Source organism: Agelaius phoeniceus, chromosome 3 (assembly GCF_051311805.1).
Source record: "Agelaius phoeniceus isolate bAgePho1 chromosome 3, bAgePho1.hap1, whole genome shotgun sequence".
In the NCBI taxonomy this organism is placed as follows: Eukaryota; Metazoa; Chordata; class Aves; order Passeriformes; family Icteridae; genus Agelaius; species Agelaius phoeniceus.
In genome coordinates, this window is record NC_135267.1 from 109880534 (window position 1) to 109899345 (window position 18812).

General features: G+C 47.5%; 2 protein-coding genes across 10 annotated transcripts in view; one reads left to right on the forward strand and one right to left on the reverse strand.

Moving 5' to 3' along the window:
* The window catches only part of COQ8A (coenzyme Q8A), a 43339-nt gene extending 33818 nt beyond the window's left edge, over positions 1-9521 (forward strand). Inside the window, exons 8-15 of the mRNA XM_054629198.2 lie at positions 742-882; positions 1955-2036; positions 3310-3403; positions 4211-4352; positions 5775-5882; positions 6591-6656; positions 7388-7474; positions 8139-9521. Of these exons, the coding sequence (XP_054485173.2) occupies positions 742-882; positions 1955-2036; positions 3310-3403; positions 4211-4352; positions 5775-5882; positions 6591-6656; positions 7388-7474; positions 8139-8432 (1014 nt within the window). The 3' untranslated portion in view covers positions 8433-9521. The remainder of the gene's footprint in view (positions 1-741; positions 883-1954; positions 2037-3309; positions 3404-4210; positions 4353-5774; positions 5883-6590; positions 6657-7387; positions 7475-8138) is intronic.
* Positions 9522-12330: 2809 nt separating this feature from the next.
* The window catches only part of CDC42BPA (CDC42 binding protein kinase alpha), a 182946-nt gene continuing 176464 nt past the window's right edge, over positions 12331-18812 (reverse strand). For all 9 annotated transcript variants that reach the window (XM_077176144.1, XM_077176143.1, XM_077176142.1 and 6 more), the window contains 2 exons: positions 18301-18458; positions 12331-17162 (listed from right to left, as the gene is read on the reverse strand). In XM_077176144.1, the coding sequence (XP_077032259.1) occupies positions 17031-17162; positions 18301-18458 (290 nt within the window). In that variant the 3' untranslated portion in view covers positions 12331-17030. The remainder of the gene's footprint in view (positions 17163-18300; positions 18459-18812) is intronic.

Sequence of the window (18812 nt, forward strand, 5' to 3'; positions counted from 1 at the left end):
TCTTCTCTTTCTTGTGGGTCTTAAGGTGGTGTCTAGATATGTCTACATCCCATTTTAGAAACAGACTTACAAGCCTCAGTCTGATGGAAAATAACCAGCAGCTTTGTCCTTACCATTTTGGTTAACTTGCCATCAAGAAAACCCAGAATGAAGTGAACTAAGTTTGCTTTCCCCAGTGTTTATGTTCTCTGTAAATTAACGTGTAAAGGGTGATGCCAAAGGAACTGCCAGCACTACTTATCTTCTGAAAGACACTAAGCAGAGCTAGAACTTAAATATGGGAGTCTGGCAGGGTAACAAAAAAGATGTTAAAGCAGGCTGAGATGTTTAATTGTCAATATTGCCTTAAAGAGAGTCATGCCTGGATTGCTTCTCTTCAGCTTGGCAGCATGATGAAAGAGGAGAAATAGCTAACTCATTTTCTTTGCTCATTTTCTGGATGATAGCAGGTGGCACCTAAAAGGGGATGTTTGTATGCCAAGGCAGCAGTGTTTGTGTTCAAGATTTCTGTCCCTTAGGGCAGAGCCCCACAGAGATCTGATCAGCACCTGTTGAGTGCTGGGGCAGCATTGCTGGCTGCACCACTCCCTGCCTTGGTGTGCAATGACAAGGCACAGAGGATCATCTAGAAAGCAGGTTATAGGCACTCAGAACTCAGTCACCTTAGAGGAACGTGATTTGCAAGACTGAAAGTCTTAAATCTTTGCTTCCCATACCCTGATCCTTTCTATTTATTTGTAGAAAACTCTGAACAACGATCTGGGCCCCAACTGGAGGGATAAACTGGAGTCCTTTGAAGAACGCCCCTTTGCTGCTGCTTCAATTGGTCAGGTTCATCTGGCACGCTTGAAAAACGGGAAAGAAGTTGCCATGAAAATCCAGGTGGGCTTTCCAGAGCAGCCATGTCTTGTTTGTGCTCAGAGAAGGGCAGGGGAGCTGCCATGTGTGTACTGCTAGAGAAATAAGAAACGTTTTAATGGAAGTGAAGAAGTCTTATGTAGTGCAAGCTGAGTGGAAAAGACAGGAAAGGTTTTGCAGCTTGAGCCACTCTGAGTCCAGATGAGCAGGAGACATCCCATAGATTTTTCACTGCAGTATGGGGTAATGGTGCTGAGGGACTGCTTGTACTTTCAGGGCTCTATGGGAGGGTCCCACCTGCTCCCCAGGCCAGTCCCCTTTCAGGGATGTGCACATGCCCCAGGCCCCTTTCTGGGTGTCAGCAACCTCAGGTGGCTGTTTCCAACAAAATGACATTCTAGAGCTAAAGCTCCTGGTACAGTATGCTTTATAATCCCAAGGAGTGAGGTTCCTGCTGACTGAGCAGTATCCCAGGCAAAGCTGGTCAACTCACTGGTGGGTTTTTGTAGTATGGGGAGACTTTAGAAATATTATCAATGGGTGTGGGTGTCTTCTGAAGCCATTTGTGTCCCAAGTACTCTCTGAAGTCAGGCCAAGGTAACAGCAGCAGAAACTCAACCCTCTGGCATCAGCACACATTCTCCTCAGCAGTGCAGGCTCCTTCCCCTTGACAGACAGGGTGAGAACAGGATGAGGTGCCTTTGCCAGAACTGGGCTGGGGCCTCACCACCTGCCCTATTGCTGGGAATGACACTCTGGGGCTTCCAGGGCAGTGTGCTTTCAGCTGTGGGAGGGAAAGGACTGACTGCCATGGCTGTTGTGAGATTTGTGTGTCTGAGAACCCGTCATGTGTTGGAAGAATTCCCATCAGAGGATCTGAACAGGCCATTCTGATTGCAGGGAGCTGCATCTGAGCCTTTCTGTCTGTCCCCTGGTTTAGATGCTGGGCTTTGAGTAAGCTTTTAGAGGAGGGATGAGTGGCTCAGGAATACCCTGGCCTGCTGTGATGTGGGGACAGTGGGTGCTGAGCCAGGTGTTTTATCCTGCCCTGGCCTCATCTAACCTCAACACTGCTCTCTCCCATTCTGTCCCACAGTACCCTGGAGTTGCCCAGAGCATCAACAGTGATGTCAACAACCTGATGGCTGTCCTGAGCATGAGCAATATTCTCCCTGAAGGTAAAAAGGCAGAGACCCTGTGTTCCCAGGTTGAGTTCTGCCAACCCCTTTCAAGCAGCACATTTCATGTGTCACTCCAAAGACTGGGGAAAGGAACTTAAGGGTACTAAGTGTGCCCAGGAGCAGATTTCCTGCAGAAAGCAGGAGAGGCAGAGGGTGCAGGGCCAGCTTGGGGAGCCATGCTCTGTTCCCCTGTTGTGCTGCAGAGCTGTGCTGCCTTTGCTGGGGCAGGTGCCTGCTCCAGTGCCCACTTGGTGGGGTGGGAAGTGCAGCTGTGTGTTTGCTGGCCACGTGTGTGCACACACCTGCCAGAGTAACTGCACTTGTCTCTGTGTGCTCTCTATAGAGACAGACCCATAGGGATGCTTGGCAAAATATAAAGTGCCTGGGAATACTCACTTTTGGTGGCTTTCTAGGCTTGGAGTGTGGGCAGTGTTCAGGTGAGGTAGTGTTGCTTTGTCCTGTTACTTTCTGGTACATTTGGCAGAACTCATTCTTCTCCATGTTCCCTTGTAGCTTTCCATGCCTGCATTCTGTGCTCTCCCCAGATGTTCTCTGTTCTTTCAGAGCTGTGGAGAGCTGTCTGACTTAGAACTTGCTCAGTGTCCCAGCACATGGATAAGTCCCTTTTCCCACAGAGAATGCAGGACTTACCACTCCTTTTTCCAAATACATGCCTGCAGCAGCTGTAAATATTAGTGGGACTGTACAAAAGCTGCTCTAAAATCAGGCTGGGTGCTGACAAAATCTGGGACTGTTCTCTCTGGTGGCTGGGCAGGGCCCTGCAGAGGTTGCTGCAGCCCCAGCTGTGTCTGGCCCAAGAAGTAGATTGGTTTTCCAAATTCAAGACTAAGAAGACTGGGCTTGGCATCTCAGGCCCTGGCTACGTGCTGCTGCTGCAGTACACTGCATTAGTCATGCTGCCTGTTTCTGCCTGCTGCCACTTGGAGGCAGCTATGGAGCTCTTTTTGCTGCTTTTGCCCAGTGTTTAGGTGCTTGCCTTTGGTGTGTGTTCCTGCACAGCCATGCCAGTAGCAGGAATGGACAGTCTGGGCTGTGGGGTGGGAGCTGGGAGAGGACAGAGCTCTGCTGTGGATGTACCTGGGCTGTGATTACTGCACAACCTGCATCTGGTTGGAACTACACCATGGCTCTCTAGGGCCTCTGTGCTCCTCAGCTCAGCTGGCTGCTCCTCAGCTGCAGCTCTGGGAAGCTTAGCCTGAGGAGATCCTTTTTTCTAAGCCTGCTCTCTCCTGTGCTGTTTGACTTTCAGGTTTGTTCCCAGAACACCTGATTGAGGTTGTGAGCAGAGAGCTGGCCCTGGAGTGTGACTACCTGAGAGAAGCTGCCTGTGCAAGGAAATTCCAGTATGTTCCCACCATTGCCTTGAGCCCCTTCTCTGTGTGTGTATGGGAGAGGCAGGAGGAGGTTGCTTAACTTGAGGGGTGGTGGTGGGGAGCTGACTGCTGTGCCCTGCCATGTGGCACAGGGGAAGGGTGCGTGCTTGTGGCCTGAGCTGTCCCCCAGAATCACCACCTTGTCTCAGCTGGGCATGGCTTCAGTCAGCTGAGATGTGATCTCCTCCTCTGGTGCAAGTCTGTCTGTTGTGCCACATGGGAAGGTGCTGCAGTAACTCCTGAGGGTTGCAGTGCTCTTACCTCAGCCTGTTGTTAACCTCTCCCATCCTTCAGCCTAGGAGGTTTTCACTTCAGCTCTCTTAAAGCAGTTACCACCAGCAGTGCTGCCTGCTCCCTTGGCTTGCCAAAGCACCCAGATTATTTTTACATGGTGCTGGATGCTCTTCCTGTCCTGCTGCAGAAGTGCCCCTGTGGCACTGCTCCCCTTGGCAGAGCAACTCTTCCCTGTGTGCAGTCTGGCCCTAAAACCAAGTGGGGCCAGCAAAAGAGCCCAGTGCCCCTTGATGCACTGGCCTGGAGCCTTCTCAGTATCACTGCTCTGGCAGGAGATGGGACCTCAGGAGCTGGCAGCAGCTCTGAGTCACTGGCAGGGTTTCTGCTGACTTAATCCCTACTGTAATTGCTGAGGAAAACATTTCCTGGCAGCCCCAGGCAGGGTGTGGGGAGAGGCTGGTCAAGGGCTGTGTGAGGTGATGCTGATGGGTCTGTCTGCTCTCAGGGCTCCTAAACCTTTTCCTTTCCTTTCTCCACCCCTAGGGAGCTGCTGAAAGACCACCCCTTCTTTTATGTACCAAGAGTAATAGATGAGCTGTGCAGCAAGCACGTGCTGACCACAGAGCTGGTGTCTGGCTTTCCCTTGGATCAAGCTGAAGGACTGAGCCAGGAGATCCGAAATGAGGTGAATTTGGGATGTTGGGTTTCTGCCCTTGCTCAGAGCCCTGTGCCAGACTTGGGGGCATGCCTTGTGGCACTCAGCAAACCCTGAGCAGGACTGTCTGGAGCCTCTAGGAAGACTTGTTTAGGGAAGGTGGCAGTGACACTGGAGTCTCTCCAGGCTTATTTGGGCCTTGCAGGCACCAGCATTCAGCAGGGAGGGGCTGGAGGGACTGAATGGCAAGGGCAGCTGGAGGGGAGGTAGCCTCACTGTGTGATGCCATTTCTGATGACCTTAATTTTGGGGGGACTGTCAGTAAGGGCAAAGGGGTCTTATGCAGCTGCTCTTCTGGGCAGGATTGCAGAATCATCCCAGTACAAGCAGCTGGGTGTCATTCCTGCAGGACAGACCTGTGCTACACAGGGCTGCTGGAAAAGTACCTGTCAGTAAACAAAAGCAGGGATGTGGGGATAGGTGGGTGTTGGTGCTGAATATAGCCAGGGATTGGAGTGCTGTGGTGGGACAAGCAGCTGTTCTAGCAGCAGAAATAACTGTCCTGGTATTTGGATGTGTGTGTGTGTCTCTTGGTGTGAGCTGTCAGCTGTTAGGCCACTGGGGAAGAGGGCAGAGTCTGTTCCCCTGGTTAAACAGATCTCAGTGTCACATTAGATTTGAAGCTGTGCCAGAGCTGGCTGGCTATTCTTAGGGACTGTCCCCAGCAATGAGCTGCTCCATCACCAGGACTCATTTAACAAGTCTCTGAGCTGGGGTGTTGCTGCAGGAACAGCCCTTCTTTCCTGTAAGCCACTGGCCTGGCTGACCCTCTGCCTTCTGACCCTAATGGCAGTGTCCTGTAGCAGGGCTGGGCTTGCACTTGGTGCTCCCTTCCTTCCACCTTGGATATGGTGTTTCACTCAGCTTTGCAGCAGCTGGAGAGGGGCAGAGTGAGGCTGGCAGTTCTGCTGAACAGGCTCCAGCTTAGCCATTCTCATAGAAAAGCTCTGCTGGAGTGTGTAATCCAGCAGGGGGGTTCTCAGGGACTGCTGCTCCGTGCCTGTTGGTCCCAAGGTGTGGCTGTGCTCCTCCCTCAAGCTGGCTCAGTGCTGAGCCCACAGGAATGCATGCTGGGTCAGGTATCATACAAGATTCCCATCCTTGCAGGCACCCAGTGTGTAGTCAATGCTGGAAAGTGAAAAGGCAGGACCAGAATGCAGCTGGATGAGCACTGGAGCATCTGTGCCATCTGCTAAGGACATCCCATGGCAGGGGTGGGCTGGGAGTTGCTGGTGCTGTGGTGAGAGGTGTTCCTTCAGCTCTGCATAGAGCAGATGGTTCCTGCTGGTGTGGCAATGTGTGCCCTGTTTGCTGATGCCTGCTCTAAGTTAGAGGTGTGAGTAGGGCTCGCTGCCCTCCTGACTTGTTTCTTGTTTCTCCTTGTTGTACAAGATCTGCCACAACATCCTGGTGCTGTGCCTACGGGAGCTGTTTGAGTTCCGGTACATGCAGACCGACCCCAACTGGTCCAACTTCTTCTATGACCCACAGCTGCACAAGGTAAGGCTGAGCAGCCACTCTCCTGCTTACACAAACATCAGTTTTCACCAGCTTTTGATTATTCTTCACTCCCACTCCCTGCTTAATGAGTCCTGACTGGGATTTTCTCAGTTTCCTGTCCTTGAGGCATGGGCAGATAGCACAGGGGAACCTCCCTTTGCCATGTGCCCTCTCTAGGGCTCAGTAGGAAAGCAGGGCTGCTGTAACCCTGGCCCTTGAGCAGTCACAGCCATTTCCTTAACCTCAGGATCTGTTCTGAAGGTGGGAAGCTGCAGCAGGCAGTGCTCTAGCAGGACACACCTGAGCCCAGGACTCTCCAGTTAAATGCTCTTGTGCTGTGCTGAAGATAAGGGTAGCAATTCCTGCTCATTGGTTTGGCTGCTTGTCTGTGCTCCGTAGGGCAGATGGAATTGCTTTATATTCCTGAGATCTGTGCTGCAAAGTGCTGGGAAAAGGCTCAGTGCTGCTCTGTCCCTGCACATGGAGCCTGAGTGGAGCTGCCAGCAGGGCAGGTGTGGCAGTGTGAGCACTGGGCAGTGGCCTCAGCCCTGCTGGGCTGAAGACTGGGAATAAAGGAGTCAGGAGCAGTTGGGATGCAGAGGAGAGCTGGGAAAGCCAGCTGAGCTTCCTGAAGAACTCAGGAGGATTCTTAAGATCAGGTTCTACCAGAGTGGTGGAGTTAATACAAACAGCTTTGTCCACTTCCAGGTGGCCCTGCTGGACTTTGGAGCAACGCGAGGGTTTGATGAGAAGTTCACAGATGTCTACATAGAGGTGAGGACTTACACTGTGCCCTAGAGAGCTGCACTTGATTTTGCAAATCCTCTTATCTCTTAGCTGTTATCACTTTGTACTGGAATACACTTTGGGTGTGGAGGGAAGCAGGGCTGGAGGCAAGAGTGGTCTCTGTTCCTGTTTCATGCCTTGCCATGGCTGTCTGCAGATGTGCTGCAAGCTGCTGCCTCTCTGAGGTGGGATGTTCACAAAAGTGCACTGCAGTGATGCTTGCTGGGGGCCTTGGGCATCAGGGTGTATCAGAGCACTCACAATTCTGTGATTTTTATATAAGGATATGCAGGAATTGCTTGTTCCCCACCTCTTCCTGAGATTTTCAGATTTTCCACAGATAGATGAATGGATGTGAAGTCAAACATGCTTCCTTTGTGATCACCATGTTCTGCACTGATAACTGAGCTGCCAGGGCCAGCAGCTCCCACCTAAAGCTGCTCACAGTCAGCTCTGCTGTTTCTTTGGGGAGGGGCTGACTATTTCTGAAGCTTTTTTTGCTGTCCCTTACATTCTCTGGGCCATGTGCAGCCCTGTTGGGAAGAGGTGGATCTTTTAGCCAGTAGCTCTTAACCTGCCCAGCATGCAGGGCCCTGAGGAGAGGGCAGAGGCAAGGGAGTGAGCAGGTGGGTGGTGTTGATGTGTGCTCCTGTGGCCTGGGCAGCAGTCCTGTTGTTCAGTCTTCTCTTGGCTCTCCTGAAAGTATTTCTCCTTCTCAGGTAATCAAGGCAGCTGCTGACATGGACAGAGAGAGAGTACTGAAGAAGTCCATTGAAATGAAATTCCTCACTGGCTATGAAATCAAGGTATGGAGCAGAAAGGTCTGATTTTGGTGTTAGCCACAGATAAGGTGATTGCAGGTCTGTGAACTTCCCCAGACTTCTTGATGTGGTAAAAGTGTCAGTCCAAAAGCCCTTTTGATAAGCATGAGGAGGGCAAAAAAGGTTTTGGCTTTTGTTCTCACTTCCTTTTGGGAGCAGGAAAATAATGAGGATACAGCTAGCCCCAAAACCACTGTCCTTCCTTCTCTCCCCGTGCAAGACCCTGCAGCTGATGACAATTCTGAAGTTTCATGACTGGGAAGTCATAAAATATAGCAAAATATCCAGTCACTTTGATTTTGTATTTTCAAAAGGATTTAGTTATTTTTTCTGAAAGCTGTTGAAGGAAAATCGATTTTCTCACATACTCCTTCCCACTGTGCACTTGTGCAAATGTGTTAGAACCAGCATGTTGTATGACTGGGAAGATGGTTTTTCTGGAAGGTTTAGTTGCTCAAAACTGTATGAACTAAATGTTCCTCAGTCTTGCTGGGGGCTGGAGGTTCCCTTTGTCGTGGACAGGGCTGTTTCTCCTGGAGCTGCTGCTGTTAGCCCTGGCATTTCTTTTCCTCTTTCTTTGGTGGTTGTCACGGCTAGTGGTGTTATCCCTCTAGTTAAGTGTTACTTATCTCTCTTTCCTTTTGGGCAGGAAATGGAAGATGCCCACTTAAATGCTGTCCTCATCCTGGGAGAGGCTTTTGCATCTAAGGAGCCTTTTGATTTTGGCAACCAAAGCACCACTGAGAAGATCCATGGTTTAATCCCAATCATGCTGAAGCACCGGCTCATCCCCCCGCCGGAGGAGACCTACTCCCTTCATCGGAAGATGGGCGGCTCTTTCCTCATCTGCACCAAACTGAAGGCCAAAATTCCCTGCAAAAACATGTTCCAAGAGGCATACAGCAAGTACTGGAGCAGTAGGGGCAAGAAGCCAGAGGAGTAGTAAGAAGGAACTTGTCTTGTTCTGGGGGCCTGGTTCAGCTGAGCCTTGCAGAGAGCGTTCCAAGCCTCCCCTGCATTGCTCCCCAGCCCTCCATCCTCTTGACATGCAGCAGCCCCATGCCCTGGAAGCCAAGGGTGCATTCCACGAGGACAAAGCTGCTCTTTCCTGCTGTGTGTGTCCTGCCTGGACTGCCAGCACAGCCCACAGCTTGCAGGAAACTCTTTGAGTGCTTCTGTGCTGCTTCAAGGCACCAGCTGACTACCTTGAATGCATTTGTAACATTGTGATGGTGGCTGCATATTGAGAGGGTTTTATAACGAGTAGGGGAAGGAGGATGAGAGCAGAATTTAATATTGAAACCGATTTGTAATTGTCCACAAATTTTTTTAAAACCTTCCCTCGTTAAAGCTGAGGTGGAATTCAAGTAGTTTTCATACTGTGAATTTAGAGAATGAAATACCAAGGTGTTCACTACCACAGACACATCCAGCACCTCCCCCACGTTTTTGTAAGTCAAGTGGTGGCAGTCTGAGAGCCCTCCTGGATTCTACTGCCATTGAGTTAATGCAAGGGGCGTGTGTGTACGTTGAAGTTTGACGCTTTCTGCCTCTTTCTGGCTTGCAAGCTAAACATAGGAAATATTTTAAAAGTCCGAGAATTGAATGCCAGTCTCTTTTAAACACACACACACATACACTCTCTCACAACCCATCTCAGTTCTGGGAGTCAAACATGTAATCAGCAGAGCTAGATCTGAGCACAACTAGTGGGATTCTGCACTGTCTGGTAGGTATCAGCTTTCCTGAGGGCGAGTTAGATAAGCTGCAACTCTGACCCCCACTGCTTGCTGGACTCCTGACTAAAACCTCCTCTGTGTGTTTCCCTGTGAGGCAGAACTTGCAGCAAGGCAAACAAATGTCCTGCCTCTGGAGAGCAGCTGCAGATCCAGCTGAAATGTCACACAGTTCAAACCAGACGCACAGTTTTAAACTCCTGGAGTCAAGCTAGGAAATTGACTTTTGTAGGTTTTTGTACAAAGCCTGAACCTGTACGACTTCCTGATGTCAATAAACAAGTGCTTGTGCCGTGGGCCTGCTGCTTGTGGCTGTGTCATCTTCTGGTGTGGGAATGGACACTCAGGTGAGCAGTGTCCTGGTCTGGGGATAAACAGCAGCTCAGCAGAAGCTGAGGCCTGTTCATGCCATGAAAATCCCTGGTAATTTACTTGTTTTTTAATTATCCTTTGTTTTAAGTGCTCTGGTAGCAACCTCCTGAACACAAGTCTGTCTGCCTTTCCTCCACTTGTGAAGGAGAGGCTGGTGGAGCTGAGGCTTCCCTGGTGCCTTACCAGGTGTCCTTGTCTGGCAAGTGCCAGGTGTTTATTTACCAGCAGGCTCAGCTGGTCCTACTCAGCTAACAGAGCCCAGGAATGCCCAGGTGGCCTGATCTTACACTCCAGCATGTGTGAAATCCTGACAGCTGACACTTCAGAGGGGGAGAACAGGTAAGTGAATAAATGGTCTGTCTCAGGAGTGACCTCTGAGAAATAGGAAAACAGGTTATGTATTATCTTTATTGCAAAGCCATAAACATGTAAGCCACTTCATTTAAGACTTTATTGAAGAAGATGCAGTGCAGTTCAGTTCAAAATCCCAGTCAGATTATTCTTAACCTTTTGAGAAGAGTTAACTCTGCTGTTCAATGAAGTAATAATAGTTTTGCATCAAGCAGTTTATCAGTGTACAAAGTTACAGTAACTTCCCTTGTTTTGAGTTCTGATAGACATTGTTTAGTTTTTCTCCTTTGGCTCTAGACCTTGCAGCTGTAAAAACAGCAGAGTTGTTTGAGCTGTTAAATGCTTATGTTAAAGATTAAAAAGTAAAGTATAAAAAGCTGACAAGGGAATTATATTAGGTGAGCTTCAGAGCAGGTTTTCTGAAACTGAAGATTCAAGGCCAGCATGTTCAGAGGCCTTGCAAAGGTGGCAGAGTAAGCTGGAGCACTGCAGTTCACTTTTCCACTTGCTCATGTCAGCCCAGATCTTGTGTATACCATGCTGGAGCAAGAGTGTTCAACTCCTGGCAAACATTCCCCTTCCCAAGAGGGTTTAGGAATGACATCCAGCTGAACAGTGCAGTTTGTTTTGCATTTGCCAGAGGGTAGCAACTTGCAGAAGCTGAGATGTTGCTTTATTAGGAGAGCTAATTAGAGCCCTCAGTCACTAATTCTCCTGACCTTTTGTGTATGCTCTGAAAGCATTAATAATGGCTGTAGCTTGGTCCAGAGAGATTTGTGACAGGAGGAATTGCATGTCAGAGGAACAGCCCTGTAGAAAACGTGAGCTAGAAACTCTGGCTTCGAGTCAGAGAAGTTGTGACATTGTGCAGTGAGCAGGAACATTTGATCCATGCCAGGCACTGCATTTGCTTGACCTGTGCTTGCAGGGTTGAGGATGTGACTGTTTCTGTGCTGCAGGAAGCTTCTAGGGTCTAGAAAAATCTCTAGTGAAAACACTTCTTTGAACAGGGCAGGCTGCAGATTAAAGCTGCCTCTGGAATGACAGTGATTTTCCATTCTAAAGGAACAAGATTCAGGCTACCTCTGGTAGCAGTGATTTTCCTACTTTCTTTCTATAGTCAACCTGGCTGCTGCATCAAAACAGAAACTGCATGCTGAGGAGCTGAACAGGAGGTGAACACGCAGATCAGTTTCTGCTTTTCTAATGCCCAAATCCCTGACTACAAGGCCCATTTCCCAAGACCTTCACAGCTGTGATGTGCAACTGGACCCCTGGGAAATCAGAAATAAAGCACTGATTGAAAAGTCAGAGCACAGGAACCAGGCTATGTCCCAGAGCTACAGCAGCTGCCTCAGTGGGATGAGCCATGGGCTTCAATCCACGTGAACATTTTGACTGAAAGAGAGGGACAGGAGTTAGGCAGCCTTGGGAGAAGTGGGAATCATGGTGCCTGGTCCTGAGAGGATTTGGAAATGGAGGAATGCCCAGGCTGCCACTGCTAACAGCCCAGTCCTGTATTCCTGCTGCAGGGGGGGAGTCACTGAAGCCAGGATTTACCCCAGAATCACTGAGGTTGGAAAAGACCTCCAAGATCATCAAAACCAACCCTGAGCCCAGCATTGCCTTGTTCACCATTAAACCAGGTCCTTAAGTGCCACATCCCCACATCCTTTGAACACTTGCAGGCATGGTGACTGCACCACTTCCCTGCACAGCCTGTTCCCATATTTCACATGCCTTCCTCTGAAGAAATTTTTCCTAATACCTAATCTAAACTTCCCCAGGCCCACTGAGGCCATTTCCAACATTACACCAAGAGGGGAATGAATGAAGGGGGAAGATGTACCAACACACTGTGGCACAGGAAAAATTCCAGGCTGACTTGGGAGGGATGGGATGACAGGAAAGGGTCAGGGCACATGCAAAACTTCACATATTCTGAGATGTACTTAAAAGTGCATCAAGGCCAATGGGATGCTGGTAGCTCAGAACTAACAAACAATGCAGGCTCTAACACTAGACTGCTGAAATATTTGATGTGTAACTACAAAGGAAGGAGGAACACCAAAACCACTGACTACGACTCCATAACTATCTCTTTCTTAGGTCATCACAGCACAGCTGACCCAAGAAAAAGGTCAGGAAAACTGCAGTTCAATATAGAAAAGTATCCAGTCACTTTAATTTTGTATTTTCAAAAAGATCTGGTTGCTTTTTCTGAAAGCTGCTAAAGGGAAATAGATTTTCTCACATACTCCTTCCCACTGTGCACTTGTGCAAATGTGTTAGAACCAGCATGTTTTATCTTCAAAAGCACCATTTCCATTTCCTCCTTAAAGCTTAATGGGGGGAGGTGGGAAAAAAGACAGAACATCTACATTTCTAACAGTTCCCTGTTTTATTGCAGTACATCAAAGTAGGTTAATATTAAGTGTGTTACCAACATAAAATATTGGTGGTAAGTCATTTTTACATTGTTGACTGTTCCACCTTAAATATTTCTGTGCAAAAGAATCTACATCATTGTTCTGTAGCAGAGAATCTCTTACAATGTCCCCTACAACATTGAGGGCATTAAACAAAAGAGTGAGAAGAGGCAAAAAGCAGAATTTTTCCCCCACACGCACACTTGTCAGCTTTTATACTCTAAAACAAAAAAAGTGATTACATCTATGCCATGCAAAACTGTACAATAATATTACAATGAAAAACCTAAAAAACATATTTTAAAAATAAATGATATGAAACTGTCATACATAAAAAGGCAGGTATAGCAACACTGGTTTGTTTGTGGATTTCTTCCCTGTAGATGACTGTCTCAAATGGAGAATGAAAATAGGTTGTACTGAGCTGCAGCTGGAATGAGAGGAGCTGGAATTCAGACTGGAAAGCCTGCAGCAGAGCGGCCTCTGGGGGTGTTTATCAAACAAACTGTGAACACAAAGTGCACAGAAGGGGGCTCACACTTTGTGTTAGTGCAGAAAAGTTGTCCCATTTCCTCCATGGAAAGGGCTCGTGTTCACAAAAGAACCCACAGCAGGAATTGCTATGTGCCACTTCCATTCTCAGACTAAGGCTCAGGAGCTGGGGGTACTTGCACTGCAGTAAGTTTTACCCTTAATGCATTCATAAAATGGGAAAGGGAATTTTTTTCCACCCAAGAGCATGTTTGTCCTGTCATTCAGGGTCTGGTCATGCAAACAGCACAGGGCCAGAATCTGTTTCTGTGTTAATAATCCAACTGTTCTGTTTGGAAGGGCTGACACACTGTGAACCAGTCAGGTCCAGTTAAACTACATTTCTATAAATAAACTATGCTTTTTGGACTTTTTTGGTATGGCAAGACCCTTAACTTCCCTCTGCCATGTACCTGAGAATAACACACTTGGGTTGTAACTTATCAGAATCAAATCAAAGAGAGAACATTCCTGACTCAGTTTTGAAACTCATTTAAATGGGCAAAATGTTCATTCATAGCAAGCCACAGCAATTAATGGAGGGGAAAAGAAGCAACTATTTCACCACAGTCTCAGGAATGTTCTTTTGAAACCACCAGCTGTCTTCTACAGGCCAAAGGCAAGAGAGAAGAGAGGACTGTAGCCCTGCTTTTGGGTTTATGAAATGTGGGAGGAAACCACATACCTGTGTGTGCACACGTGCAGGGGAAAACTATTTGCCAAACCTATTCCATCCTATAACCTGGAATCCTTAGTAGCTGCCTGAATCTGTTCAGATCCTTGTTGCCATCAAAATAGAGGAAAAAATTAAAGGCAAAACCCCAACAACCCATCTGTTCAAGCACTGTCAAAAATGCAAACAAACACCTTCAGTCTCAGCCAAAAGGAAAAAACCCAGCTAGAAACACATCCTGTGTACAGAGAACATGTGCCACACTCAGGAATTCAGGGGGAGGGTGTCAGAAGGGTTTCTGCTCCCAGAACAAAATGCAGCCCTCGACATGTGGAGTTGAAGCAGTGCTACAGTGCAAAGGAGCAAACATCAAACCTCAGGAGACAACTGCCCTGGAGATACCAGTCAAGAGTCTTACAGTTCAAATGACCAAGTTACTTTTCCTAGCCCAGTGAGTCTTTAGAAAGCTCAGCTGCAGTATGCATACCAACAAAAAGAGATGAGTGTGGTTTCAAATTGAGTCTGTAACCAAATGGTCCCCAAATATATAAAACTATTGAAGCCCTAGGACAATTTTTCTCTTTTCCAATAAATGATGTGGTCATTTGCTTTTCAACTGAGAGAACAGTTGCTGTTTCTCTTCTGAACAGACACATATAAAAATGCACAGGACCAAACTAATGATTAAATAAATCCTAGAGAAGACTGCTGAGGCTTGGGCATTGTAGTGTACAAACAGTGTGGGCCTGTGGAGCTCTCATCCTCTGAGCTTAGTGTTGGAACACAGCTGACCTATGCTCTGCCTGAAAATGCCAGGGGTTGGTATCAATAGATTGCAGGCACTGGAACAGAGCAAACACAGGGGTTTACTCAATTTAATGTTTGCTAAGTGGTGGCTCTTCAGGTTCCATTTTCAGATAGAGCTTTAGCACAGCTGCAGAAAAATAAAGTCCATGGAAAACAATCCTGTGACCCTCTCTCAGGGGACTGCCATGCAGGCTGCTCTGTCTTTAATGACTACTGTTTAAATGCCTTCTCTCAACATCAAAATAAGATTATTATTTAAATACAACATACAGTAAATACAAAACTAGTCTGCAAAGGCTTTGAAAAGTGTGTGGACATGCTTCACCAAAACAAGGGAATTGTGGGGAAAAAGCAGTGCCTATACTTGAAGCAATATGCAGCCTTTAAAAAGAAGCTGATGTGGAATTTCAATAATGCCAATAATGCCCTGCCTATCTGTCCCTCAGAAATACATAAACTTTTCTGGGAGGAATTACTTTCAGATGCTTTGCTCTTTGCTAAAGCTTTTAATTTCAAATGCCAGGCTTGCAAAAGTAGTAGGTTTGAAGTGAAAACAAACAACACAAGCAGCTTGCTACTCTGAAATACCCAAATAGGAGAGAGACAGGCTTTTGATATGATGGTTCCTACAATAATTTCTTGAATCCTTGTCCCAAAATAACACTGAACGAACTTAAACTTGGATAAGCCTCTTGATTCAGAGTGAAAGAGAAATCTTACCTAGGAGACCCAGCACGATTAAATGGATTAGATGATCTGTGTCTTGTTCCCTATGTCACATTTAGATCATACCTGGAAATTACTGTACATGGTTTGAACTTACCTACAACTTCTATTAGGGAAGACAGAAACTGCAAAACTCCAAACACCTCTGTGTGGGTGAAACTCTACATAACTGCTGACTGCAAGAACACAGAATGGTTTAATGAGAGCCATAACAAGTTTCCAAAACCCACAAACCCCAATAGTCTAAATACAAAAAGCCCTTATGTGTTTGAGTATGGTCATAGTATGAAGTCAGCAACAACACTACTGGGAAGAGAGGCTCATCCCAAATGAAAAGCACAATCTGCCTTGCTAACTAAAGAGAAGAGACATCTTCCTCTTACCATACATCTGCTATCAGTCTCTCATTTATTCTGCTGACTGGGTGACCACTTCAGCTTTTTATTTATTTTTCCAGCTTCAGCAGGCTCTGCCTTCCACTGCAATACTTCCTGCCCTCCAACCTGCCCTGCTTTTGGAACCAAACAGCAGGTGAGCACATAGAAACAACTGCAAATTGCACAAACCCACAGCACAGGTAGGGGGCAGAGGAAAACCAACCTTGCCAGTGCAGCAGTTGTGGGTCACCAGGCGTCTCTGACTACCACAGTGTGAACAGTGTGAGGTCAGTCTTCAAGGTTCTTTGTTGCTACAGTGACAACAAAGCCAGCCAGGGCCAGCTTTGGGCTAAGGGCACTCGTTTGGCTGATGTGTATTAGCAACCAGTATTTGGTAATGACTGTAAGAGTTTGCTGTTTAGGGATGGTCAAGGAGGTGTGGAAGACTGCTCCCTTCTGAGTTAAACCTGCTGAAAGGCTGACCCAGGGGAACAGTTTTCCTGCTGAATCCAGCTGCACTGAACTGCCTTGCTGCCTGAAGGACCTCTCCTGTAGCTGCTGCAAGGCTCCAGCTCACAGGTGGCACGCACGGAGCCAGGGCAGCCTGTGGCTGGCTGTTGGGACAGGGCCTTGCTGCCAACTGTTGTAGTTTCTGAAAAGGATTGGGACTGTGAGGAAAACAGGAATTACAGCCTCAGTTCTGCTACTGAAGGCCAGAAGGAGAGAAGTGTAGTGAGAGCACTGCGGGGGCAGTGCCGCGAGCACACGGAATCTCTGTCCTGCCGGAGGTTTTAGCCAGGCCTCCGAGTCTGTAAATCACCGAGCATGAAAACAGGGACAACACAAATCTTAAATTAAAGGCTCTCTTAAATAAGCATCCATCTTCTGCTGCATACACAATGCTTTTTTTCTTTGAATATATACATACGTATTTTACTCTAACATCTGCGTATTTATTTAAACTCTGTACTGTAGTAAAATATGCATCATTTTAATCAATAAGGATTTGCTGGCGACAATCAGATTGACATTCAAACGTGGTGGCTGAAAGCTTTTATGTGCCTCTGACATACTGATCATTCCCCATGGTGGGGAAGGGGTCTCTGTGCTACTTTTGTACAGTACAATGAGCTATTGTATGAAAACAAAATCCCTCTGAATTTTCTCTTGTTGACACTGGTCTGGTCTACTTATGCTACCTTTTGGGAAGTGGAAGGGGAGTGGGATAAATATGTCTTTAAAAATGAAGCAGCTGTAACCACAAAAATGAAACCATTACTAATACAAATCTACAGCATCTGATATTTACCAACACCCTAGCTTTGCTCATTTGCTGCTGTCAGATCTGGGGAGGTGAGGCAATGCTGAACGGTGCTGAAGGCGACCAGCTTTTACCTTCCTCTGTACCCCACTCCCAGATCCTTTTCCGACAGGGAATGGGGAGGGTTAGGAGGATGAAGGTGAGAACTGGAGCAAGTGAAGGGGACAGCCATGGGGACAGCAAGCTGATGTGATGCCATATCTGAATGCTGAAGCAGTTCATGAGTCCCAACTCACGTGGTCAGAGCTCTCCAGGGAGAGGCTCTTGGTCTTGTGAGGAGAAACCGGGCTGGGAGGGCTGCTGAGGTTGGAGCTGTTGGATGCCGTCGAGTGTCTCGGAGAGTCAGAGTCCTGCAGCCCAGAGACACACAGGAACACCAGTAAGTAACAGGACAGCAACTCTGGGGGTCACAGAGTGTCCAGCAACAGTGGCTGGATTCAAAGGCCTCTGCGGATTTTGCTTGTGTCCAAAAATACTGAGGGATCTTTTTTGCTCGCAATTTCCAAGGAGACCTGAGATTAAATGGTCAGGTCACTCTGCTTTCAGCAGGCATAAGTGATACTGACGTAAGGACAAAGCACCAGTGGGATTCTGGCAGTCTGTGTGTTGCCAAGGCTGCTTGGCCAGCAGAGTGTGCAGCTACAACAGCTCCTGCATTTTCACAGATTATGATCAAGATGCTCTTGCACTAAAATGAGAAATTTTGTGGCTTCATCACAGCTTCCTCTTCTATGTCAGCCCCAGGGTATCAGTTCAATCATCCTATTGAGTTACTTGGATCTTCCAGAGCACTGGAGAATGCAATTCTGAGCCTAAAGTTGAACTGACAGCTGCCTTTCAGCTTCCACTGGCAGGATATATCCAGTATCATGAAAAGCCTGTGTGATCTCTTATTTTCACACTCCTTGGTAAGAAAATGGGTTGGGGAAGTTTTGTAGGCCAGTGTCAGATTGAACCTTCCTATGTAAAACGATTTTGGCTGGAGGGACTGAGTTTAGCACTGGGCAGGATTTCAGTCCTATCATAATGATAGTCTTGACTGCACGAAATAGAAATTATTAAATCATTTTCCTGCTCTAAACAAAATTATAATTCTTAAATTGCCTTGTTAACTTCTGAGTACAAAGTGCCTCCTGTGAAGTGGTTGCTAAGATAGCTTATGAATCTTTGCACATAAAGGCCAAAAGGAATATCAACACTTCAAGCTGTGATATGCCACGATCAGGCTGTTACTCTTCTGGGTCTGTGTTTGGGGGAGCCTCGCTATCCACACATCTCCAGCTAAGGAACTTGCAGAGCTCTTTCTGCATCCTAAATACCTGCACCAGAGCTGACACTTTGGCCAAAGCCTTTTGTAGCTTGAAACACAGGAAATCCATCTCTCCACTGTCAATGACTCCCAAACTTGTAGCTAACCCCATGAGAGGATTGAAGTGCCTCACCTTTATCCACACCTGAAAGGTTCCTTCTCCTGCTGCAGCCACTCACCTCTCGCTCGTAGTCCCTTGTGGGAGCATCACTGCCCTGGTCCAGCCCCCCTGAGGACAGGGACCCGTCCGAGGGCGATGCCATGGGCTGGCGCTTCGCTCCGTAGCTCCCTCCCGAGAATTCCCTGCGCAAAGCGCTGCCGTTCTGTGCCGACGATCCTGCAACACAGGGATCAAGCTGTGTTACAGACAGAGAATCACAGAATCACAGAATAACGAGGTTGGAAGAGACCTCTGAGATCATCGAGTCCAACCTATGCCCTAACACCTCAACCAGACTATAGCACCAAGTGCCATGTCCAGTCTTTTTTATCTTTGCAATAGAGGCAAGAGAGGCATCAAGAGCTACACACAGCTCAGCAACAAAATTAACAACCATGGAGTGTCACAGACATATTTTATGAAAAATACTTTTGCTAGGATCTTTTCTCCTGAGAAGCTGAGAGACCTCAGGAAGAAAATGTAACCAATGGTTATCTGCTGCTGTGGAATGCAACAGGTGCATCTTTGATT